The sequence below is a fragment of the Galeopterus variegatus genome, unplaced genomic scaffold (genome assembly GCF_000696425.1).
Source record: "Galeopterus variegatus unplaced genomic scaffold, G_variegatus-3.0.2 Scaffold95, whole genome shotgun sequence".
Classification (NCBI taxonomy): Eukaryota; Metazoa; Chordata; class Mammalia; order Dermoptera; family Cynocephalidae; genus Galeopterus; species Galeopterus variegatus.
Window position 1 is genome coordinate 940,934 of NW_007726206.1, and position 27,246 is coordinate 968,179.

Below are 27,246 nucleotides of genomic sequence, written 5' to 3' on the forward strand. Positions count from 1 at the left end.
AACACCGAGGGTTACGATCCCGTTGCCGGTCCCGGTCCGGTACGGGGGCAACACTGAGGGTTGCGATCCGTTGCCAGACACGGAAAAAAGAAAAAAAAAAAAAAACAAAAAAAAAAAAACTGAGAGCTTTAAAAGGAGAGTGCATGAGGAACTATTGCTCTCTGTGCTCTGCCATTTTCTTCCATGTGAGACCCCTGGGTCCCTGTCTCCACCACCAACACCCTCACTAGATGTGTTCCCTGGACGTTGGACTTCCCAGCCTCAGAAACTTTATAAATAAAATTTATTAAGCAATAAATTTGATTTTCTTTATAAATCATCTAGTTTCAAGTATTTTGTTATAAGCAACAGAAACAGACTAATAAACACACTGAACATTGAACTCTTTTGTGGATCTACATAAGCAGGGAGAGCCACAGACTAGGCACCTTCAAAAGAGTAAATTGTGGGCCAGCCCGTGGCTCACTAGGGAGAGTATGGTGCTGATAACACCAAGGCCATGGGTTCGGATCCCGTATAAGGATGGCTGGTTGGCTCACTTGGTGAGTGTGGTGCTGACAACACCAAGTCAAGTGTTAAGATCCCCTTACTGGTCATCTTTAAAAAAAAAAAAAAAGTGTAAATTGTCTATCTGTGACCTGAACCTTGCTGGCTACAAGGTTAACTACCAGAAGCTAACTAGAGTGATCTGGAAAAAAAAGATTAAAAGAATTAAATCTCTACCTTTCATCCAAAGACAAATAAAGTAACTTTATAACCAGTAAGGCATGCTTACGCCAGAGCTAAAGGGTTTCAAAGGGAGAAAAAAGAGAGAGTAGCCATTCCAAGGATTAGGCTAAAAGGCTTACTTTAGCTCAGGGTTTTGGTTTGTTCGTTTGTTTGGCATCTGGCGAGTACAAGCATGTGAATCCATGACCTTGGGGTTGTAAGGCTACACTCCAACTGAGCTAACTGGCCAGCCTTTGCTTGGTGTTTCTTAAGGTTTAGGTGCATCTACTCAGACATTGGCTCGTCCCATCTCCCACATGGAGAGTTTAAGTTTTCTGGACATGCAACCAGAGATTCTGATTTCAGGAGGTTGGGGGTAGGGCTCATGACTTTGCATTTCTCATTTCTAACATACTCATAGGTGATGCCCCTGCTGCTGTTTTGAGAACCACTGCCTGCAGACATTCTCATCCAAACCCAGGGATAGTTTAATGGTAACTATCCTATATTCAAAATACATTTTAAAAGGCAGTAAACGCCCTCCCACCCCTCACTCACCCTCTTGTCCCATGGGAATTTAAATCAGAGCCCCAAGAAACAGAAAACATGATGCTAACTTGGCGTGCAGGAACCAGGACACAATGATCTTGTTCTGAAACCCTATTCATGATTCTATCCCCAGAAAAACGTACTTGTACAATTTCTCAACCTCTTGGCTGTTTGAAAACATACTGGTGGGCTGGCCAGTGAGCTCAGTTGGTTAGAGTGCCACCTTGTAACACCAAGGTCTAGGGTTTGGATCTCTGTGCCTGGCTAGCTGCCAAAAAGAAAAAAAAAAGAAAAAAAAATGTATTGGTAATGACATGTGTGATAAAAGCAAATGTGGTGCAGCTTTCACTTTGGCCAGGAATGATCTGACCAGCAAGCTGCTGGAACCAAGCTGGCCCTGTAGCAGTCATAAGCAGTTTCCTCAGCCATTTCAAGTGCAAGTTGGCCCCTTTTCCTCCTTCACAAAAAGAAAAACTCACATCATGCTATTGTCACCACTGACATACCAAGTCTCTATTTAGAGAGCTGAAAGAACAACTAATTTTTGTTTAGCTTTGGGTTTTTTGTTTTCTAAGAATGATTATTATCTGTCCATTCTTTTGAAAAGGACATCCTTTTATTATATTGAATCTGCAACTACTACTCATTTCTACTTTCTGTGCCTATAACGATATGTCTATCTCAGCCCTTGAAAAGCCCAGAAAAGGGTTCTTCTAAGGGTAATCTCTGCCCCCAAGTACCTAAGATATGGTGACATACTCAACTGATATCCATAGGCACTCAAGACTTTTTGCATAAAGTCAGTGCATCTAGTGAGTCCCACGTGGATGGGTTAGAGCAGGAAACAGTGAGTCACACAGTAAGGGTGGCTAAACTCAAATCAGGATCGGATATTTTATGAATGTTGGTAGGGGCTCCTGGATTAATTGTTCAGTGAACAAGGGTTTTTAAATTACTTCGGCCCGGGGTTGGAGCAAGAACAGAAAGTGGTATCCTACCAACCACTCAGAAGACCAGGCAAGTACACCACGACCTTGGAAAATGAACTTGATGACTAAAAAGCATGCCTATCTCTGGAAACACACATTTCCACCTTACCATTAACAAACAAACAAATAAAATCTTTAATAACTGGGGCAGTTGCTACAGGCAAGGAAATCAAACAACCAAAAATGCCTCTGCCCAAGAGTGGAAACAAGTCCGTTTTCAGAAGAGGCATTTTGAAATTCCATTTAGCATGTTAGGCATGATTATAAGGTTAATTATTAAATGTTGAGTACAATAAACAATAAAAACCACCACTGGATTTTGAATTGGTAAAACAAACAGCTTATTTTGAATGCACACACTAATTCTCTTGCCAAGTTGCCTGCAATTTTCCAGAATTTTTTCTGAAAGCCCACGATCAGCCCAACACCACCACCTAGTGGTGAGATACATCCATAGCCCTTCTCTTCACCTAAAACACATCACAGTAGTCCCATTTGTCTTTTCTTCCCAAACTGAGACTGTGACAATGTAAAGAAATAATGAAAAAAGAACACTGAAAAGTAAAAATGTAAATTAAAAGCTTTATTGAATAAAAATGCTTCAGACTAAGCAAGGATGTTAAGAAAGCAGAATATTTTACATCTGTAAAAAATATTAGAGCTAAATCTCTAAGTACAGAACAAAGAAAAAAGCCTATAACTAAAAACACCTCTCCCTTCCATACATACAATTTGGAATATCAATTATGTACAACAAATGTACTCATGTTTAAAATGTTCCGAAGCTTTAATACCAGAAAACCATTCCAAGAAAAAGGCCTATAGTTGGTTTAATTTCACCCTGGGAATACTCTGCCATAAAAATCAATACATCAGAGCTGATAAGTATTTAAAAATTAGTGTCTAAGAAAGGGGGCATCAGAAGTGGAATACAAGGTCTGAGCTCAAGTGATTTAAGGCGGTTCTTTCTGTTATTCCTCCTGTAAACTCCTCACTTTGCTCTAATATGTAGCATGATGAACAGTGATCCAAAAGATCTTAGAGAAGTATTGTAGCTTTCAGCAAATTATGACTAGCACAGATACCACCAGAAAAGAAAGCAATCACTTGGAGTATAGTCAAACTCATTGGCAATATACCATAGCTTATTTGGGAGATGGTGGATCTCTCCAAGCACCAAAGCATGTGGGATGCTTCTTAATTGCCTCAAAAGGTGCTCTGAAAAGGTGGCTGTATTATACCTCAATAATTCAGTTCAGGATATAGTTTAGAGAGCAGAATGCAAAGCAATAAATTCCCCATATATATCAGAGTTAGGAAAATTAAACTGAATTTTTAAAAAAGACTAAATATTTGATCTCGTAACAAACAAATACTAAAACATTAAACTGGTATTCATCTAAAAATATACAAACTGTGCCTTTTCTACCAAAGTGCATTTAGTTTTGTTGAGGCCCCTAAATCCCTTCTGTATGTACTCTAATTCCACAATACTATTTGTTGTGTAACAACGTACTACTAATCATCTATCTACTTTAACGCCTTTTGGGAATACAGTGGAATCTGGACTGCATCAGCTGTAATATTTTCCCACTTATAAGACCTTAAAGCACTTATGCATATCATTACTGCTAAAAGGGAGGATTTAAGAATAGTTATCTCTAGCATTTAGAACTGGTTCACTTAAGCTACAGTATGGGGTTTTTTTTTGAGGCAGGAACTCTTTTCCAAAGTTACTTCCACATAAATTACAGTTTATGCTAACACCTGTTTATGTGCACCACTTTAATAAAGGGCAGTGGCTCACTAACACTAACATTAATTTAAGGCCCCAGCATCATTACAATCTGTTACTCTTCATCCTCATCCTCATCATAGTACCGATTTCTCTTTATCTGTTCTTCTACAGACAGCTCTTTGACTACTTCTCCCTCCCAGAATCCCACATCCTGGGATTTCTGATTCTGAGTAGTGAGCTCTTTAGTGGAGGTGTTGTCTAACAAGCTGGACCAATTTGGAGACTTGGGTTCTAGTGGGGACTGCTGTTTGAGGAAGTTGCCATCATCTTCATCTAAGTTTGCATCATTTTCTACAAGATTCTCATCCCCCATCTCAAAACTATGAACCTCCTTACTTCTCCCTGCCTCCCCTCCTTTAGATTCCTTATTTTGCCAGGTTGTTTTTCCCACACTTCCATTCTTCTCGAAGCCCTTGGCATTTTCCAGCTGTTTCCTTTCTGTAACTACTCCTCCAGCAAGCTCCTCGCTCTGCTCTGACATGCTCCAGCCTTTCCTGATAGGTGAGGTCAAAGCTTTTGGGCTCTTGACAGAAGTGGTTCGAAATGAAGCTGCTACAGTGAATGGGCGGCTTCTTTCCTTCAGTGAAGAAGATCGTCTTAGCTTCTTCAGATCCAGATCTATGTCCTCAGGGGCTTCAGGCTTGCTGATTTCATCCTCAGGAGGCCATTTGGGCTTAGACACTTTGATCCCTTCCTCCAAAGCACTTCCTGAACCACCGAATTCAGTTGGGGGTGGCCAGGCGATCCTCAGCTTCTTGGTTTCAGCGGGTTTGTCTTCCTTTTCCCGCTGAGAGGAGGCCTTGGCTTCCATACTTGCAGTCAGCACACCCACCTTAGCAATGGGGGCATCTTCTACCCCTGGGCTCTCAGGGGTCTCCCCTGCATTTGGCAGCTGGACTGGTCTCTCCAGAGTTTCTTCATTTTCACTTTTGCTTGCCCACAGATCCTTGTGAGGTCTGTACCCAAAGCCTTCATCATAGTTGCCTTTAGATTTAAAGAGTTGATTGAAGTGAGGCTTACAATAGATTCTCCCATGTAAAGATGCATATGTTCCTAGGCTGTCATTAAATAAAAGCACAAAGTTAGCACATCTTCATACCCTCATTTATACCAGCAGGCTAAAATCTGGCAATTCCAGTATTTTCAGAAGATGCTAAATGAGGAAAATATCTTTAAAATCACATCAATGACCTAGGATTCCCTACCCCCTTTTAAGCACATTTGTTTTCTTATCCTTACACAAAATATACTCACTTCCAAGAATGAACCTTCACAAGTCATTCTTCCACCTGGTATATGCTCCCCATTTTTGAATGATTTCACTCTTTATCTGTCAAAACTGTTTTAAAAATTACTTTTTCCAGGACGTCTTCCCTAGGTAATCCTACCAAGCTCTGATCACTCATACATTTCCTCAGTATTTATAACCTGTAACTACTTATAATGATACTCTTGTAAAAAGCTGAATCTTCTTCCTCCTAGTTGCCCATCTGTGTTACAGTCTAAAAGAACAACTCTACAGGAATGGGTATAATGCTCTGCAAACGCTTGACACTCAATAGCTGCTACTGACCAAATAAAAGTAAGCTATGGATATAGGAGAAGGGTGAGCAGTAGCTAGAAGGTAGGTCCTCCTTAATGTCAGTGCTGGACAAGCCTTTAAATTTGGTGTCTCTTGCAGGGTAACAAATCATAAAGGGGTTTTACACAACAGCATTTGCACAAAAGAAATAGTGTACTTTGGAGAAAAATTAATATTGTGGGCAGAAAAAGAATTAATGGGAATTACAGAGGCACATTTTGGCTCTATATGAGACAGTTGCCTAGCTGGAGCTATGTAACACTGGAACTAGCTGTAGCAAGGTATCTAAAAGTGTCATGCAGATGCCAGCACATCTTTCAAGAGTTTTTTTGTTTTGCTTTGTTTTTGTTTTCTTTTGGCAGCTGGCTGGTATGGAGATATGAATCAAGAGTATTTTAGAAAGGATGCTTGCTCTGGAAGGAAATTAGGAAAGAGTGACATCTTGATTTCTTCCTCCTCTAATACTGATTAAAATGAGTTACAATGGAATAGTTCCTCACTTTGTCACATTTATATCCATACTTGGAGTTGCTTGGAAGAAATGATACATGATAATTATTTCTTCAGAGGTAAATAAAATGAAGTAACATTGAGAAAAATACATGTCCTCCAGGGCCATTACTGCTATTATTGCCATTTATACAGTGCTTAGGACACTTTGAAGTAAAGGCTTGGGCAAGTAACCTCTTGAGATTTCTTAACATTATGATTCTATGATACTAAGGGAAAACATTCTACTAAATTAGGTCACAGGGGGTTTTACCTGAAATACATATTATTTAAGTTTCAGCCCTGACATGTAAATTAACATATATATATACCAAGAAGTTCTTTTTTTTTTTTTTGTCTTTTTCCGTGTCCGGCAACGGATCGCAACCTTCAGTGTCGCCCCCGTACCGGACCGGGACCAGCAACGGGATCGCAACCCTCGGTGTTGCCCCCGCGCCTCGCTCAGCCAGTGAGCAGGGACCGGTCTGTATGTGGGATCCGAACCCTCGGGCGGGAGCGCCGCCGCGCTTCCCAAGTGGCGCACTATCCAGTGCGCCACCGGGCCGGCCCAATATACCAAGAAGTTCTAAAGCCATTATCATTTTATGAGAAAGATTTGTCACTAAACGGTGCTTTTCAATTTATTAGACTTCATCAGAACACCATTAGCACAATAACTTTTAGTACCAGTGCTCTAAAAGCCAAAGACTCCCTCTGGAGCTCCAAATATATAGAGATGCTTGTTTTGGTTTGGCTTACCTAAGTTTGTTGTTGCAATAAGAGCAACGGAAGCAACTGATGTGAAACACCTGCTGGTTAGCCAAGAGACGTTCCATCGGGTAGACTGTCTTCTGACATTCCACACAGGTCTCTCTTGCAGGTGCCTGAAATTTCTAGGAAAAGGAAAACGACAATTTTAACCAGCATAGGCAGTGATGACTTAGTACTCTGCTGAGATGGGCCCTAGGATTTACTTTATCTAAGGGCTCCCTTAACTGGCCAGTCAATTCTCATAGGAACACTAAACCTGCTACAATTCTATCAGCTGACTCTTTGAAGCCAAGAGGCTCTCCTGAATTCCTTTCTCAAATGTCTAGCTACTCTAAGTGTAGCAGCCACTAAGGACAGGTGGAGCAAGGGCTGGACTGCAGAGAAAGGCTTAGAAAAGCCACCGCAAACACACACACAAAGTACATACAAAATCTTAGGAGCACTGGTGGGGGTGGGGAGGCAGGGACTGGAAGAAAATATCATTATACACAGAACAAGTTTGATTCAAGTGCCAAGTAAAATCAGGACAGACTACTATAAGAACAAATTCTTAAGGGGATAATTTCAAGGAGAGGAAGAACATTTGGCTTTGGGAATTAGGAAAAGACATTTCAGTAAAGCATCTTATTTCCATCTGCTTATAATCTTGACTTGCTCAATCAACTAGACATAATATTTTTAAACAAGTCAAAACTGATGCTCAAATAGAACAATTAATAAGAGACACAAACTATTCTACTAGGACTACAGAAGGAAGCATAGTGCAATAAGGCTATAGGTTCTATAATATTTCTCAAAACCAATGAAGAATAAAACTAAAGCAATGGGGAACGCAGTAGTTAATGACTGGGAATTTACGAACTGTTAGTAAAGTGTAGAACAAGGGTGGTCACAGCAGTTCTACCTGGTAAACTCAATCCTAAAGAATATAAAATAGATGGTACTCTAGCACTGACAAGAACAAGAACTCCAAAAATATTAGAAGTTTTTACATGTTAAGAAATGGTTTTATGGCTACTAAGGGGAGGCGAGTGGGGATAAGAAGTCCTGAGGTGTATGTAACTCTTGACTTGCCCCAACATAAACACCTCAACCAGTACATGCAGGAGGCAGCTTAGATGGCCAGGAAGCTCTCACTGGCACCTAGGAGGTCCCCCATGCTACCAAGAAAGCTTGGGCTCCCAACAGAAAACACATGGTGGTGAATAACATAAAGCAATCCCAAGGCCCAGGACCTGAATAGTTAAGCTTTAAACCAGGTTATGGGTAAGACAGAATTGTAATTTAAAAACCTGAAAATAGGCCCATAAAAAATTCAGAGAGCTGGCTGGTTAGCTCACTCAGAGCATGGTGCTGATAACACCAAGGTCAAGTGTTTGGATCCCCGTACTGGCCAGCAACCAAAAAAAAAAAAAAATTTCAGATTGCTGGTTCACTTGCACATAATTCACTAGGAGGTTAAGGCAAAAAATAGGGATGGTTTCCCAATCCCTATTGGAGATTTGGGCAGGAAATGAGAGTAGAAAATGAGCATATAATGGGAGTAAAGGGAGAGATCTGTAAAAGGTAGTTTAATAAAATAGCAGTGAACTCCCAAATAGCACCCTCCTTCATTCTACGGGTTGAGTCCTAAAAGAAAATTTAAAGAATCAAAAAATCACAGGCTACAACCTAGTTTACTAAGCAGAAGGAAGGTACTTAAATATGATCAAATGTTATTGTATTGAATACAATTGGAAGTAATTAAGGCATTTAGACAGAGCTCAGAATTTTTTTTGGTGGCTGGCTGGTACAGGGATCCAAACCCTCGACCTTAATGTTACAACACCTCGCTCTAACCAACTGAGCTAACCGACCAGCCCTGTATATGGACACTTCTAATAAGTTAGAACATAAATGGAGATGTCTTTGCATAGTTTTAACTAGGTTTTCTCTAAAAATGTCCAGGTCCTTGTCTAGCAACCAGGAGATACATTAAAATGCAGGATAAAATTTGGATATAATAGTACAATTGAAGCCACTGGAGAGAGCCTGTATAAATCACAATTCACATAATGTAAAGGTAATAGGACAAATGTCTTTATCAGATTAAAAATCTTTTTTAGTTGCAGAGAGGGGAGTCTTTATTTTTACACCTGAAATAGATTTAGGAGAGTAAGTACTCATTCTGGCCAGCAAAGAGCAGGAGATGGAAACTTCACATATTAAAAGAGGAAATGGATATTATTCTGCTAAAGGGGAATGGAGGGATACAGAGCACGCCTCCTTTACAAACACACCAAGGGTAAGAACACACTGTAGGAGAAGGGTGCAGCCCAGTGAACAGAAAAGAGAACCTGAGAAAAAGCTGAAAGTTGAGCTCACATTAGGAGGAAAGTAGAAGGCAGGAGCAGAAATTAGGTACCGGGAGCAGGAGGCAGAAGCTGGAAGAGACAAACAGGAACCTTCAATGAATACACAGTATTTGGTATGCCCTAGAGCACTTTATTGTAGCTGAGCTGAAACTCAGAGGCTCAGATCCAAGAATAAGACTACATTTTCTTTCTTTTTCAAATAACTGCTAATTGTGGCAAAATCAGCCTAACTCATATCTACCTGAGACTGGAACATATCCCAGCTCAGGAGAGAGAGCTTTTATGAGACTTCACCCAGGCGAGGAGTGTCTTATTAACCATTCTTTAATGTCTTATTACCTCCCACACCTGACCCACAGTGGCTCTTTCTTTAAAGGAGCCTTCACCCACACAAGGTAAAAGTCATTCTTCCTCCTTAATGTCAAATTAATAGACTGCTAGCTCAAACAACTGACTAACCACAAGCTTCTAACTAGCCAGACTTACCAGATTCCCATTATTCCTATTCATTTCTCACACAAACTGTTTTTAATATTATTTAAGGTTTGTGCAGCAGCTGCCCAAGGGCCCTTATAGTATCATCAAGACAAGAGGATCCCAACATGGTAATATGCCAAGTCATAGTGGCTGCGGCTGTGTCTTCCCTTTATTTTCTCTGTCCTGGGCTCTCGGCCACTTTTCTGTAATTGCCCCCATGTCTATTCAGGCAACAGGAAGCACAGTCAATGCCCAAAAATCTCTACCATATCGTAGGCCTGGCATACATCCTCCCATGCCTTCATAGCATGCTCAGACTTGGCACAGCCATGTTTAAAACACTGCCAATAGGAGAATGCTAGACATTTTTTATCTTTACAATATAGTTTGTTCAGTTAGTAAGAGAAGATATATATATATTTTTTTTTTCTTTCTCCTTCCCCCATCATTTTCACTTGTAGAAACCAAAAAGCACCAGGATATCAGGTGCCTCATCGAAGTTTACACAGTTGGTTACAGAATTGGGATTAAAACACAACTTCTGACTCACAAACCAATACAGCATTTTCTAAATTGTTATGGAATGTTAAATTCCCATAACCAAAGGAAACTCTCTGGGGAAGGGAGCAGATGTTAAGTTACTATAACACTTTGAACAAACTACAGTCAAATAATTGATATTTATAAACACTGTGTTTTCCATATGAGGGATACTACAGACCTTCTGCTGATGAGCATCTACTTAAAGCTATTTTTCCAACAAATTTACATGGCTTCCTCTACATTCTTTCACGTTCTTTACATATATTTTTTGGTTTAACAAAGGCCTCAGTTGGGGTGTACATGTGGACAGGAGGCAGCAGCCAGCAACAGGCAGTGAAGCTAGCTGGCCTTTAGATATAGTGAAATCAGAAGAAAATTCTGTATTGATGTCAGGCCTCCATTCCTCAGACAGAACACAAAATGCCTTTCATTCCCTTTCCAATTTGTGCAAAATATCTAGGTAATGAAACTCAAATTCTTAACCACAAAGTAAATGGTTGGGCTGGCTTTGTGCAACCTTAACCCTTCCCCTGGCTTTCTATGAAATTCTCTGTGAAAGCATTTTGGGGAATATTCATATCTTAAATAGACTGCTCTACACATAGAGGAAAGGTCAGTGCTCTGAGATAGCAGTAATAAGCAGATAGTGAGAAAAGATTTTAGATGCCCTTCTAGCATAATCCTGACAGCTTTGCAAAATAGCATAAAAACTCCTGCCCTATCCTCAGGGGCAGAGGCAGCTGGCAGGGCGCCAAGAGGGGCATGGCAATGCATGTCCTCTCATGCAGTCTGCCATGTCTTCTCTCCACATCCATCGGCAGAACCAGTCGAGGGAGCCTGGGACTGGGCTGTACTGGACACAGTTCAGGCAAGCGGGTGTACCCCAGGGCCAGTCACATCTCCTTGCCTTTCCTCCCCTCTTCTTCCCTCTAGGAACCTTTACGGGATGATCTCTTTCAAATAGGAGGACATAAAGCTTAAGAAATCTCTGAGTCTCCATTTTTTCCCCATTTTCTCAACTTTATTGAGGTATAGTTGACAACTAAAAACCTCTAAGTATCTTGAAGTAGAAAGGGCCTAATCCTTCTCAAAGGGTCCACTGAGCTCTGCTCTCATAGTACCATTTTTCAGAATGAACCTGCAACTTCAACTTCACTGGCACCAAGTCTCATTCCCTGAACTATGTGGCCAGTGTTCAAAGTGTTATACAAAATCCTTACTTTTACTGACCTGTATGAGGTTTTTTTATTTTTTTATTTTTTACTTTATTAAGCTAAAAATTGAAATGAGTTGAATCTCTTAGATGTCCTATTTTCAATAACAGGCACTAAGGAACAGTTTTTTATAGGATGTGTGGGACTCAAAAATCTATTCTGAGTGAACAAGTTTATTTTTGGCTGTATGTAATTTCCCAAAGTGGAAAAGTCACTTCTGCTGCATAGTCTATTGCCACAAGACTAGTCATGACAGCAGGTCTTCCTATAAACATTAACTAAACTATCTATATACTTGCCTGCAGACTGTAAAGGGGAACTTTGAGGAAGAGAAGATACATTGCCCTTAGATAAAAATGGAGATGTAATTGGGTCCCACCCAAGCTCTGTACATAATGACCATTTGAGCTTTGACTACAGGCAAACACAGGGAGCTGGGCTAGTTTATATAACTAACTCTAGTCTTTATATAATGTTCAAAACCTGAGATGTATGTCTATGCAGGCAGGACTGTCTGGATTCTACTGCTGAGTGATGAGGGCCAAAGGAGTAGGTATGGATCTGAGGCAGGTGCACAGAAGGCTTTATCTCTGTCTCCTCTCGCTAGTGTGCCAAGGAAGACCTAAGTGAGGTGTGTCCCTTCACACATCACTCATCAGCTCAGACCCTGGACTTTGAATCATGAGGCATCTCAACCCAGTACAGGATCAGTCCAAACCAGTACAAGGAGGTCTGGCCTAACAGCTGGGGAGGGAAGCAGACTGAGTTGAGAATTCAAATATTCTTAAGAATTCAAATACTCTCTCTAGGAACATATTTTAGTTCTTAGATTAGCCAGGCAACTTCCCCAGGTCCTTCAATCATACAAAATCCATGACCGAGTCAGATTTGCTAGCTGTTCTTGATCCAGAACCACAGCCTAAGGACTCACATCTAGGCAGGGTTGTTGTTGGAAAGTAACCCTGTGGCATTTACTACTTTGTTGGTCTCTAGATATTGGAAAAAGAAAGTGCTGACAAAAGCATGAGCAGATCTTCCAGGTCAGAAGAGAGTCATGTGGAATACATGTGCAGATTCAATCACCATAACCCAGTTCTTTCTTCTTGTATTTGCCTTCTTCTGATACTTTCTTCACCTTTTGTTCCTTTTCAGTAAGCTTTATTTTCCTCATAAATCTCAGCTTCTTTAAAATTTCCGTTTTTATCTTTTTCACCCCTCCCCCTTTTAATCCATCCTTTAAAACCTGGATTCTCCCCTTTCCTCCTTTTGTTTCAAAACCTCACCTACATCCTCTTCTCTTCATCCTTTTAGCACACTAAAACTTTCATCAAAGGACCAATCACGTACACAGATAAGAGACATAAGCACAGCAGATATGTGCATGAGGTTGGGGTAGCACGAACCGCCTTAAAACTAATTCTATGTATTGAATTTTTCTCAGAAGCTAAAACTTTTGAAACAAAACCCAGCTAGTTAAGAGAACACCAGAGGAGAAAGACACTAAAGAAGTATGGGTATCTTTGGTTATTAATCAAAACGGGTGAAGTAGAACTGCATGAGCAAAGCATTCAATTAAAACAAATCAGTTAATGGGCCGACCCGGTGGCGCACTGGATGGTGCGCCGCTTGGGAAGCGCGGCGGCGCTCCCGTCCGAGGGTTCGGATCCCACATACAGACCGGCTCCCGCTCACTGGCTGAGCGAGGCGCGGGAGCAACACCGAGGCTTGCGATCCCGTTGCCGGTCCCCGGTCCAGTACGGGGGCAACACTGAGGGTTGCGATCCGTTGCCGGACACGGAAAAAAAAGACAAAAGACAAAAAAATAAAAAATAAAAAAAATAAAAATAAAAAAAACAAATCAGTTAAGGACCAGCCCATGGCTCACTCCGGAGAGTGCGGTGCTGATAACACCAAGGCCACGGGTTCGGATCCTATATAGGGATGGCTGGTTGGCTCACTGGCTGAGCGTGGTGCTGACAACACCAAGTCAAGGATTAAGATCCCCTTACCAGTCATCTTTTAAAAAAACAAAGAAACAAACAAAAAAATCAGTTAAAAAGCCCAAAATAAGTTTTGGAATTTTTTTTAACCTTTTTTGGTTTATTTTTATGGAAATGTATGTTTGTTCATAGAAAGGGAAAAGATGATTTTTAAAAATTGAGGAATAAAAGGAGACCATAGATTGAGTAGCCTAATAAAATTTCCTTTACAAAAATTTTGTACATTCCTTAATACCTAATATTGTATTCTAGTATAATTGTTGCTTGAATGCTGATTTTTATAGAAAATGGGCCAGCCAACCCTCATTCTAGTGAACACATTCTTTCTTTAAAAATGCTAACGACCAGGGCCGGCCTGTGGCTCACTTGGGAGAGTGCTGTGCTGATAACACCGAGGCGGCGGGTTCGGATCCTATATAGGGATGGCCGGTTGGCTCACTTGGTAGAACGTGGTGCTGACAACACCAAGTCAAGGGTTAAGATCCCCTTACCGGCCATCCTTTAAAAAAATGAAAAATTTAAAAAATTAAAAATAAGAATAAAAATGCTAATGACCAATAAGGTTACGGTCAAGCTCCTCAGACCAGGGAGCCACCATCTTTAAGGTGACATTGCATGTCTCCATCCATCGTGCTGATTTTTAGTTTAACAGACTTGTATTTCCCATTTTGTGGGCTCTCACCCATTCACAGATTCATGAACTTGGGATATTAAAAAAAAAAAAGTTTCAGGCCAGCCCGTGGCTCACTTGGTAGAGTGCGGTGCTGATAACACCAAGGCCACGGGTTCGGATCCTATATAGGGATGGCCGGTTTGCTCACTGGCTGAGCGTGGTGCTGACAACACCAAGCCAATGATTGAGATCCCCTTACCGGTCATCTTTTTTAAAAAAAAAAGTTTCATTATTTTATTTAACTTCAGGTTTGCTTAAACAAATGAATTTTCCAGATTTCAAACAGAGTCCTGGGCCGAGCCCGTGGCGCACTCGGGAGAGTGCCGCGCTGGGAGCGCAGCAGCAGCACTCCCGCCGCAGGTTCGGATCCTATATGGGGATGGCCGGGGCGCTCACTGGCTGAGCGCAGTGCGGCCGGTCTCACGAAAAGACAAAAAAAAAAAACAAACAAAAACAGAGTCCTTAGTGAGGCTTCCCCCTCTTGGCCTGAACACTTGAGCAGAAGAAGCAGGATTTCCAGGGAAGTGATTGACTTCAATGTGCCCTTACTTGGCATTATCATCCTCAGGAAAGCAAAAACAAGTTATAGCCAACATTTTGATAAAAGGTGCTTCTAACAAAATAAACTTGCTTGTTTGGTCTGTTTTCTATAACTTTTGCTAAACACTTTATACATTGTTAGTGTTAAAAAGCTGTCTCCTGCCAGCATTCCTTACCCCGGTATGAATGTGTTTACTCCACACTGTATGTATCCTTCCATCCTCTGTCTGCCTAGATCAGTAAATAAAATCGATGTAATATAATTTATAAGTAACACTGTTGAAACTCTGATCCTAATGGAGGCTGTCACCCACACTTCCCCATCCCCTTCCCATCCCCCTGTGATAGCATTCGTATGTATTAACGCTGAAGAATTAAATGTTTAAAGAGTTTAAATTTTGAAGGCATTTGCTGTACATAATTGTCCTGAATTACTATAAAGAGTTTACAGGAAAAAAAAAAAAAAGGTGCATTTAGCTCTATTAGTAAACCAATGGCTAGAGGTTGAGAGATAAATTACCATCATACCTTCACTGCTTTGGGAGGAGAAGTTTCAGGAAGGCTGGAGGCTCTGGCATCTGGACTTAGTGACTTGGGATGTACAGTCTGCTGGACCTCATTCTTAACCTGAGAGTTACCTGGTTGAGTTACAAAAGGATGACATTTTATAGTATCTCATAAGAAGTCCCAGAAAGGGTTCTTCTAAAAATCAAAGTTTGAATACTTTCTACTAATGACAGGTCCTTTCAACATCAGGAAAGACACTGCTTTTCTGATGAAGAATGTTCTAACACTGAAAGTGACACTTCCTAAGTTCTCTCAGGTCCTCTCACAAACAAGGGTCTCAGGAGGCTTTCTCACTCTTTGTCACACATAGTGGGAATCTAAACCACCCTATATAAAGAACTTTCTGTCCCGTAGCATTTGTCACTTTTTACAGCTGTTTATACACTTTGATGTCTTTTCAGTAGTTAGAACTCCTAGTAACTTCTTCTGTGGTGCTTCAACTGAAATTGGGGGAATGTGAGGGCAGCAATTTCACACTGTGTAGTGCATGTGTGCATGTGTAATGTGACACTGTCTTTTAGATCAGTCTTATAGCAGATATCCATGGATGAAGATTGTGGAGAAGAGTTTTTCTCCATAAAGTTTTCTTCATAATCACTGAAGTGTCAACTGCGTGAGTTAATTTCCTGCCAGTGTATTCATCCTGTGGAACTCAGAAGACACACAGAAAAGCCATTTACACAGCTACTAAGGAACCATAAAATAATTCCTTAAAATCTAGAGTTGAGTCAACAGAATACTAAAAGATTAAGGCTTATTTTTCAAAATAATGTTTTGCAAACCTAGTCAAAACTCAAGAAGCATTTCCAGTCCAAGCAGAATGGAAGATTCCTGGATTTAAGCAGCAAGAATTTTTCTCTGAAATTTTAAGGTAGGGTTTCCTAGAAATCTGTTTAACTGATACTTCTACTTTAGTTGTGAAGTTTTCAGTGTCTAGTAAACTAATTAGCCTGGGGAGAAGTGAGAAATCCATATGTATTTTATTTTATTTCACTTATTTCTTATGACAGCTGGCTGGCTGGTACAGGGATCAAACCCCAGATCTTGGTGTTATCAGCACCACACTCTAACCAACTGAGCTAACTGGCTACCCCCATATGTACTTTAAAATTAATACACTGAAAATCAGAATCAAAAGTGGACACAGTAAAGTTAAAACCAAATATTTTTGTCTTTGGGAGAAGCGAGGCTCAAAGTGACCTCAAAATAGGATGAAAAGGTGACAAAATTCAGCACCAGCAGGAAAACCCCTAGAACCTGGCTAGGGTGTGGACTATGAGACACATTTAGATAAGTAGGGAAAATATTTTTTTAACAGGTTATTCAAATACAAAGATACTTCAAAAAGTTTGTGAAAAAAATAGAATTAAAAGATAATATGAATCTTTCCACGAACTTTTTGAAGTATCCTCATACCTATTCTTTATCCTCATAAATGAATAAAATTCTTCTTGGCCAAATTTCTATTAAAATAAAACTTCAAAATTAGTTTATACTAAAAAGAATTTGGTACAAAAGGTAGGATAAGTTCAATGAGAGAAGCATAGAAAGTATTGTTTGCTTCAAGTTAACCATATTTAATTGAATTTAACTTCTCCCTAAGCCATAAAACATGTGAAGAATATTCAACCATCAGCTGTTAAAACCCAAGTGGAAGATCTGACCAGATAAATTGTTGGATTTAGTATGTTATATTCTCAGCACTGATAGTAATGGGAACAGCCCTGAACCAAATACAAATAGAGAACAAGGACTTCACCCTCCAGATCTAAGAACAAATGCTTACGAGAGTCATCTTCCACAGGGGTGGAACGCACTGCCAAGCTATTCTCAGTTGCAGAAACCTACAAAAAAAAAGGGGGGGAGGGAGGGATTAAGAATCACATTAAAAATAAAAGAGCAAACTGCTGTTAATGCCATAAAAACCTGCTGACTCCAGTCAGTCACTAGCTGCCTGGGGGAAATAACGGGCACCAGAGCAGCTGAGCATTTAAACAAGAGGCAGCAAAATGTCTTTTATGAGGATAATAACATGCCTCTCAATTACAGAGTAACATGAGAAACAGAATGCACTCAACTGCCAAAAGTGTGCATCACCTCCCTTTATAAAAGAATTTCTAAACCATATATTCCCACTCTCAAAAAACAAAGCAAAACGAAACCCTCCATCAAGGAGAGCAAAGCTCTTCACCATGTAACCATAACTCACTCCAAGGCAAGATACAATATTTAAATATAGGAACTATTCTTATTCTTTCATTTCCCCAATTCCTGTTTCCCAGCTAAATGCATTGTGCTGAAACAAGCTTGCCTATACAGAAAACCTGTGGATTGCTATAAAATAAACTTACCTAAAACTAACTTCTAATATTCTCTTCAAGGATAGTTTCTCTTTTAATCCCAGTCTCAAAATGGCAGTGTTTAACAAGATGGCAGATCTTATGTATGGTTGAATATCTTTTTCCTGGAAGCCATCAAATTTAAATAAAAGACCTCTCTACTAGCTCTCTTCCCCCATGCCTTTCTGGTAATCCTCCTTCACACCCAAAACCATGAAGGGTCAACAGGTGACCCAATGTGCACTGTTCATGTAATTTTCCTTCATGCAGATCTCAGGGATTTTATGGGCAATACTGAGTGTTTATATCAGGATGTCTAATGTACTGAATAGATTTACAATGGAAATTAAGTTGTTGGCTGATTGCACCTGAATTTCAGCATGGTCGTTTTTTCCACTGCTCTCTTTTCATTACAGGAATTCTGACACGGCATAAAACAAACCAACATTTATTTTTTTAAAAAAGATGACCGGTAAGGGGATCTTAACCCTTGGCCTGGTGTTGTCAGCACCACATTCAGCCAGTGAGCTAAGTGGCCATTCCTATATAGGATTCGAACCCGTGGCCTTGGTGTCATCAGCACCGCACTCTCCCAAATGAGCCACAGGCCAGCCCAACAGCCAACATTTAATGAGTGTTTACTATGTGCCAGGAATTAGACCAATCACCTTATATGCATTACTGTATCTAATGATATGAAATAAATTCTCTGAAAGTTGTGCATAGCCATAAAAAGCTCTTCAATTTTTGCTGATTAGTAAGTGCATCCATCCCAGGATGTTCTTCTCTCACCTCTAATTTGGTCACCTTGAACTGTGGGGTAAACTTAATGCCAATGACAATATTACACATAACCAACCAGATGACTTCAATGGAGGAACAGCCAGGCACGAGCACGTGAGATTTTGCTCAATCATCTCATTAAAGGAAAGCACAAATTCATTGACAAAAGGAGAAAGGGAAGAAAAACACTTTGACAAAATACTCCATTTCAAGCAAGTTTAGTTAGACTTCATGACCTTTTCTAATAAGCTGAGGTTCAAATAGTGCTTAGGTATTAGTTAAGAAAATGTAGGTAAACAGCCAACAGGATAGCTAAGGCTCTGAAAAATTTTCTGAATTTTAAGGGAGCCGAGAATTTATAAATCTGCAGTATGTGCTTGAAGAACATGTACTATCTTTATTCCCTTTCTTCCCCACCCACTCCCCAATTAGTGATTCAGTTGCACTAATGCCCTTTGAGGCTATAATTAAAATGTTCTGATCCTTTAGTTCAGCTCAGAGTTCCAGTTTCAAATCAGCATAATGACAATCAAGAAGGAAACATGAAATTAGATATAGCAATAACCCAAGCATTATTTTCCAGATAATGATTTCCTAAACTATGCCCCTGGGATAAAGATGGGGATTTCAATGCTGGGAATATTTTTCTCTTAAAATTTCTTTTTTACAGTACATTGAAAAATTCCAAACATATTTACTCAGGTGTTCTTAAGAAATAATCTCCCATTTTTTAATTTACTTTTATACTTTTTGGCAGCGGGCCAGTACAGGATCCAAACCCTTGACCTTGGTGTTACAACACTGCACTCTAGACAACTGAACTAACCAGTCAGCCTAATAATCTCCCACTTAAAACACGGGAAAACCAGGTAGTTTAAGAAGAAAACTTGCTTGATACAGGACACATGATCCATGGACTAATGCCTGAGCCCACTGTTGCAAGGATGAATGCAATTTATTTGAAGATATATGACCATGTAACACATGACTGTCAAGTATTCTGTCTTATTATTCCAACAAACATTTGTGATATGTTTTATAAAATAAAGTGATTATATTTTCTAATTTTTTTTCTGTTCTAGTCTGTGAATCAAATTTTGTAGCCATTAATCTGAGACCATTTTTCGGTGTGCCTACTTTGATCCAAGTGTGCAGTATTTCTCATGAGTTTCTCTTACTGTTCTGTCAATATACTATACTTTTTAAGATCTATTCTAATCAAATGAATTTGAGAACTATTGCCTTTAACCCATGTTAATTATCTCCTCACCTTGGAAGAACTGCATCAGGGTATCAATATTTGTAACAGAAGCAATGGCTTTTCTCCAAGATTGATCACTGTAATAATTGGAAAGCCCTTTCTCTTCATCTCACTTAACATATGGTTATCATATTGACCAAAAGACTAAGATTGGCAGAGAACATGATAAATTCATCAGATACAAATATTGTTATTTATTCCGACTAAGCCATTCATCTAATGATTAATGCATAAAAGAACGATCTGCTGGGCCGGCCCGGTGGCGCACTGCTACAGTGCGCCGCTTGGGAGCGCGGAGGCGCTCCCGCCGCGGGTTCGGATCCCACGTGGAGACCGGTTCCCCGCTCACTGGCTGAGTGAGGTGCGGGCGCAACACTGAGGGTTGCGATCCGTTGCTGGTCACGAAAAAAGACAAAAAGGAAAAAAAAAAAAGAACGATCTGCTTAACATTTTTCAGCGGCTTTCCACTGCTGTATGACTACATCCAAACCCTGAAGGGGTAGCATAGGAAGCTCTTCCAGACCTCACCCTGATTTTCTCCCTCCATGTTTCTCACCACTGCCTACACAAACCTCATGCTCCAGCCAAGCCAATGAACCCGCAATTCCTAAGTAAACCACAATCTCTGTTGTGTCTTCCTGGAACGCCCTCCTTTTTCTTACTCAACCTTCTCCTTATTCACTTGGCCTATGTCCACACATACTTCAAGACTCAGCTCAGACACAACCTTCTTGAGGAAGTCAAGTTAAATGTCTTTAGTTTGAGCTCTGCCTTGGATTGAGTGTCTCCCCAAAACTTAACTCCTACTGAGACAGTGTTAAGAAGGTGGGAAATCCTATTATGGTAATTGAAAGGTGGGGTCTTGAAGAGGTGATTAGATTATGGGACCACGCTATAGTGAATGGATTAAAAATGGCAGTCATGGGTGTGGTTCTGAGGGCTTTAAAAGAAGAGCACATGAGAGGTTAGTTCTCTCTGCTTCCCCCATCTTGCAATGTGAGACCCCTGAGTCACTGTCACCACTACCAAGGCCTTCACCAGCTGTGTTCCCTGGACTTTGGACTTCCCAGCCCCAGAAACTGTAAGCAGTAAATGTTGTTTTCTTATAAATTACCCAGTTCCAGGTATTTCGTTATAACAAACAGAAATGGACTAATACAAGCTCTCATGGCCCTGTATACCCCAATTCTCACAGGATCTATCACAATGTTTTATGATAGCCACCTATTATTCATCTCTCCTCTACTCTGTTTCCTTGGACATAAAGACCACATGGACTGGTTTGTTTGTCTTTAGTTTTTAAGCTTAGCATTTCATATGCTTAGTATAGTGCCTACCTTTCAAATTACTTTGAAAAAATGAGGTTTTTTTTAATAAAATGTGTATTTGAATTAAGAATATACAAGTACTTTGAAGATAATATCTCTAATCAACAGATTTTTAAAAATCACTTTAGCTGTATGCCCTCTGAGCATCTGCTGAGCAAAAGAATTTTCCAGTGAAGGCTCATTATTTGGTCAGCTATAAGTTGCAGAGCTTCCCAACCAAAACTATGTGACCTGCAAAAATGACAATCTGTCCTGGCAGCTGTTACCAAATTCCCAGACACTCTACAGCCTAGAGTTAGAGTTGTTTCTAATTTTAAGCATTTAATTTAGAACACATGCTTCCCTGGCAGCTGGACATCAGACTTTTTAACCCACCTTTTCTCCCTCCTGATGGGAGATGCAGACCTCAGGACCTGGGGGCACATTCTCCTTTTGCTCCAATTTATGAGTTTTGATTTCACCACCACTGGCTTTCAACTCATTCTACAAAATAAGAATAACCTATGAATTTTTTTAAAAATTCTCACCATTCCATCCTCTTCATAGCATATCTATTAAACTTGAAATGTTAAAAAAAAAATCTTCTAAGAAGCCTTAGCTCAAATCAGCCCCCTAACTCTCACAAGCAAAACCCATTGACTGGTGAAATGACAAAAGCAGCTTTGTGGACACATACCTCAGAGTTAAATATCTGTATGCTAGTCTAAAACTGGATGCTCATTAGAATACAGACACATCAACACAGACACACACAGACCACCCCCAGCATACAACGTTCCTGTGATTCACTCTTCTAGCAGCAGAGCTTGTGGGAATGCAAAGCTTGTGTGTTTTATCAGAAAAGACCATTCTGGAGCAAGGGAAAGGAGATGCCAAGTGCCAATAATTAAGAAAATATACTGACCATATATATAAATGCCCGGCCTGGAAAGAAAGACAGGGATGATGTATACGTATAAAAACTGAAATTATATTTAATGATATCATAAAACAACCGTTTTTGTGGGACTTTCAAAAATATGTTTTTCACATAAAATTTGTACATTGTACAAAAGACATACCTTATTCTACTTCTCATAACAGAGCCTCAACATAAAAAAGCATGCATTAATATTGTCATAAGGAATAAACGTAATCACATTTTTTTCCTGGCAACAGACACCTGGGGCAGAATATTAAAATTAACTTATCTACTAGATCTAGAATCAACATAGAGGTAGATGAATATGGACATTTCCTACCTTTAGTCTGCTAGTAATCTAGTATCTTTCTTTTCTCTGTGATTCTTTAGGCATGGAAGAAAACAAACAATTCATGGCCACTAGGCCAATGAAGGGAGTGCGAGTGTGACTGACTCACTCAGGTATGACATTCCAGATTAAGGCACACATCTTTGGAGGTGCCTCTATGAGGAGCTGGCAGCCAGCAATGCAGAACCCATTATGCCCAACAACTCATTCCTGACCCCATCTCAAAGCCCTCCCACCAGAACCACTTCCAGAGAGTTTGTGCCTTCTTACAACCATATTCTATAAGGGGCCTGGGAAATTCTTTTGGGATGAGATAAAATGTACTTTTTACAAGAATTCCTAGACTTTACAACTCTTAAAATCTCCAGAGCATGAGAAATGCAATGCAGAAACTCTATTAGGAGTCTTTTTAGAAAAAAAAAATAAAAAGTCACTGAACAGGTTTTTCCACTTAGGGAGTCACCTGGTTAGAATGTTTGCAACAGAAGGGCACTGGGAAGCAGCAAAATCCTGTAACAAGAGGGAATTAAGTCTCACAGATTACCTATTTGCTGTATCTCCTGACCTGCCTTCTGAGAGAAATCCAAAGTTGCTTATTTTTCACACTCACAGTGAATAACGAGCCTGTGATGTTCCACTTCCCTATTGATTTACACATAAAATCTCTTCTTAAAACTACAGTGAAAAATCAAGATGAAATTATTTATTGCCCAGAGAATTAGTCCACTAATACTACTGGATAATGCATACTTAATTATGTGGGGAAAAGAAGGCTTAACTCTGGAATACAGATTGTGATTTCTAATATGTACCAGTTTCAACCTGCCAAGGAACAAATAAAACTCAGTACTATTCTTCCCAGTTTGTTAAAAACTTAGGACATCAAGAGATTAATGTTTGTAACTTGAAATCTTAGAAAGAACAAAGGGGGTGTGTACATACAAATAAATAGCATTTAAAGTGCAACTTCAATTAAGCAGTTCTATAGTGTCAGCTTGCCAGTTAAGCAGAGAAAAATATAAAATGGAAAGACCCTCCATTCTACTTAGAATATAAAATTTTTGTGCTTACTGAGCACATCATCTTCCTGTCATTTCTCCCCCTTTTTCTTATCCATTATTCTACCTCTTTAGGAAATTGTTACATTGTAAGGATTAAAGATTAAGTAGACCATATATTGGATGATTCCTTTATATGAAATGTCCAAAACAGGCAGATCCATAAAAACAAAGTAGATTAGTGGTTTCCAGAGGATGAGAGGATGGGGGAATTGGGAGTGACCGCAAAGTTATGGGGTTTCTTTTAGAGGTGATGAAAATGTTCTCGAATTACACAGTGGTGATGGTTGCACAATCTTGTAAATATGCTAAAAATTACAGAATTGTGTATTTTAAAATGGTAATTTTGTTATGTGAATTGTATCTCAATAAAAAATTGCAAAAAAACCCATATTAATGTTGAACACATCCAATATTTCTCTCCAATATTCTCCCTTCTTCCCTTAAAAACCAAAATAAAGTAAGTGTTTCTGTTAAAACTAATAAAACACTTCTTTAACAACATCAAAAAGATTAAGTAGAAGAACCAGGAAAACTCTCAATGATATTAATGGCTGGTAACATGACAAAAAAAAATGAGTGAAGTGGGAATGAGGACTAGGAAAGCAAAGTCAGGATTAGAACATGGTAAAGGTTACAAATGCAGCAAGAGTAAGATTTTTGTGAAAAGAAAACAGCTAGGGGACCAGGGATAGAGGCAAGGCTTGAGGAAAGGGTCTGGTTCCAGTACTCAGTGACCATCTGCTGGATGAGTGAGTAAATGAATGATGCAGAACACATACTGTATAGTTGGTTGAACTGCTTTGTTTGGACACAGCTGCCTGGTACTTGGCCATTCGATCCTTTATGGACGTTTCTGAGAGGCGTGGGAGTTCCAGATTTCGCCTACTCTCATTTCTCTCTGAGTTGAATGCAGAAGATGACAGCTGACCTGGAAGTATGCAAATAATGTGCTTTATCAGAAAATAAAATGTAATTCAAATGGTTTCCAGATTCTAAATTTTGGGCTATTATAATCTAGTGGCCAATTTCTTCTATAAAAGTACAAAGAAGAAAATCGGGTAAATATAATTGTCATTTATAAGGTAATATTCACATACTTTCCTAACATTAAAGGAGAACCCTTACCATAACTAAGCATTGTATATTTTTAAATTCTGATGAATTTAACATGTGAAGAAAAATAAGATCTCAACGCTGTTTTAATTTACATTTCTTTGATTACTAGGAGGCTGATGATTTTCCTGTGTTTACTAATTTTTCTTTTGTGAAATGTCTGTATATGCCCCCTTCAAAACATAATAATTCCACTCTCCAAGCATTATGTCACCACTAGTAACACAAGATAACCTGTCTTGATAGGGGATACAGCCCATCTAATGAAGCCTTCAAGCCCCAGATGACTGTGGAGCCAAAATTGCCTGTAGCACTTCACTTGTAACCCCTCAAAGGTACCCTTTGGGTACCACTGACAAAGACAAATTAAAAATATAAGAAAAGTTATTTATAGAGAGCAATGAGATTTGGGAATGGCTTGTATCTTACAGACAGACTTCCTTTTAATTTGTGTTACTCTTGCTTTAAAAGCATTGGCTTTGAGTCCAAAAGGTATTGCTACTAATGAGTACTTCCTAGAGGACTTCACATACACGGAACTCTCTGATTACCTGGGCCTATTTCCAAGTCATCCAGAGAATAGCTGTTTTCAGAGATCCTTCTTTCACCTGCACTTCGGCTTTGGACCCGAAGAATCTGTTCCGAAAACAAAACCCAAACATAAGCTTTCCATAGAAGATGGGAAATCTTAGTGCAATGTTCAAAAAGAAGGCTTGCAGATCTTGTTTATAAATAAAATCCAGAACAAATTAGATTTTATATTCCACAGAATTTTTAAAAATATAAATAGCAAGCACTACATATACATAGGGAAAAATAAGTAACTTTATATAGATAATGCTCTCTGCTAACGATCACTAACCAGCTTAGCCAGCAAGTCTTATCCTTAAACAGTCATGGGAGGTGAATCCTCACATCTCGATGATAATGACATGTCCCTCCAAATTGCCAAGTCCTGAAGGCAATATCTGCTGTTTCCTTTCTTCATCCCACTTCATCCCTGTTGTTGCTGCCTTTGTTCATGCCATCTTTTCCCTGCTCTACTGCATTACATTTTTAATTGGTTCTTCATCTTCCAGTCCAGTCTCTATGATGCTGCCATTATCCCAGATAATACAAAGTAGTTATCCCAAAATATGAATCTACTTTACTCCCCTGCTCAAAATTCTTTCAGAATTCTCATCACTCCTTGAATTAAATTCAAATTGCTTAGTATTTCACAGACTTATTCTGTCTTTTCCCTATATACTTAGCCTCCTCTCTGGGTATTCTCTGCCTCATCCTTTACCCTCCCCAAAAAGCAAACTGCAGAGAGGTCCATGATATTGTAAATGAGATTCCCTCCACCTGATTACCCTTTTGTCCTCCTATTACCTAGCAAATGCCTGTTCCTTCAAGACTCAGTGTAAGCAATATAAAGTCCTCTCCTACATAAATTAGGTAATCTTTCCTCTGCTCCCAAGGTGCCTGGTCACACTTCTGTTACAATGCTTATTAAATTGGGCTGATGCCTGTTAGCTCAGTTGGTTAGAGTGCAGTGTTATAACACCAAGGTCAAGGGTTTGGATCCCCTTACCGGCCAGTCACCCCCACCCCCCTAAGAAAACAATGCTTATCAAATTGTTGTGTGACTGTCCCTCTACTGGACTGTAAACTCACTGAGGGCAGAGACCATGTCTTTTCATCCATATATTTTCAGGATTTAAAGAAAAGTGGATGGTACAGATTTTCTGAGTAAAGTATTTTGTGATTCCTGTAAATCACTACATTTATCTCTGTCATATCTAATGTAGATTTCTTTTTTTTTTTTTTTTTTTTTGTGACTGGCTGCACCGTGCTCAGCCAGTGAGCACACCGGCCATCCCTATATAGGATCCGAACCCGCGGTGGGAGCGCTGCTGCGCTCCCAGCGCCGCACTCTCCTGAGTACGCCACGGGGTCGACCCATCTAGTGTAGATTTCTTTTTTTTTTTTAAAGATGACTGGTAAGGGGATCTCAACCCTTGGCTTGGTGTTGAGAAGTGCTGCTGCGCTCCCAGCGCGGCACTCTCCCGAGTGTGCTTTTTCTTTAGAAGGTTATTATTTATTCACTCAATTTTCATGATGTAAGCCTATTCAGATGTGTATTTCTTGTGTGTGTTTGGACAAATTCAGGATCCGAACCCGGGGCCTTGGTGTTATCAGCACCGCACTCTACCAAGTGAGCCAGGGGCCGGCCTTAGTGTAAATTTCAATTAAAGTTACAAATTATATTTTTTCCTTTGGATTTTAGAGACACAAATTATAATTTTTAAGACTGAAAAATTAACTCAAGAGAAAGCCACTTAGTGTCACAGAATATTCCCAGACATAGTATACAGGGAATATGTTGTGTTTATTCAGCTTGTAATGGGAGCCTTCTACCAGTTCCTATCATTCAAATCTCATTCCCAGACAACCTGAAGTAGGAAATATATCGGAAATCCAGTATGAACAGACATAAGAATAAAATACTTAGCATGCTTTTGAATTGAACATTAATAAATAGTTATTAAACCTTTAAATTCAAAGGACTAATTAATTTAACAGTAAAGATTAAGAAGGTGAACTATCACTTTCACAAGTGTCTTTACGCCCCCTTGGAGACAGAAAACATGCCGCTTTGGAAATCAGAGCCAAAGACTGGTTTGTCTGTATCATACCGATAGGAATAGTTTCTTACAAATCTAGTATACATTTAATATAATTTATCTCCAGTAAGGCTTGCTATTTACATTATTAATTGAATCTATTTTTGATAAAAACCAAAATATGCTATAGCAACTCTAACCTTGCCACATCATACTCAGGTCAGCTACACTAACTTCAACCACATCCA

The 27,246-nt window shown here is 39.6% G+C and overlaps 1 protein-coding gene across 3 annotated transcripts in view; it reads right to left on the reverse strand.

Annotated features, from left to right (window-relative positions):
* Positions 1 to 2,808: 2,808 nt before the first annotated feature.
* LIMA1 (LIM domain and actin binding 1) overlaps positions 2,809 to 27,246 on the reverse strand; it is a 57,771-nt gene continuing 33,333 nt past the window's right edge. For 2 of the 3 annotated variants that reach the window (XM_008583100.1, XM_008583105.1), the window contains 7 exons: positions 24,941 to 25,025; positions 24,056 to 24,204; positions 21,341 to 21,448; positions 17,041 to 17,098; positions 15,216 to 15,325; positions 6,875 to 7,008; positions 2,809 to 5,102 (listed from right to left, as the gene is read on the reverse strand). In XM_008583100.1, the coding sequence (XP_008581322.1) occupies positions 4,097 to 5,102; positions 6,875 to 7,008; positions 15,216 to 15,325; positions 17,041 to 17,098; positions 21,341 to 21,448; positions 24,056 to 24,204; positions 24,941 to 25,025 (1,650 nt within the window). In that variant the 3' untranslated portion in view covers positions 2,809 to 4,096. The remainder of the gene's footprint in view (positions 5,103 to 6,874; positions 7,009 to 15,215; positions 15,326 to 17,040; positions 17,099 to 21,340; positions 21,449 to 24,055; positions 24,205 to 24,940; positions 25,026 to 27,246) is intronic. The other variant, XM_008583093.1, reaches the window with a different exon arrangement.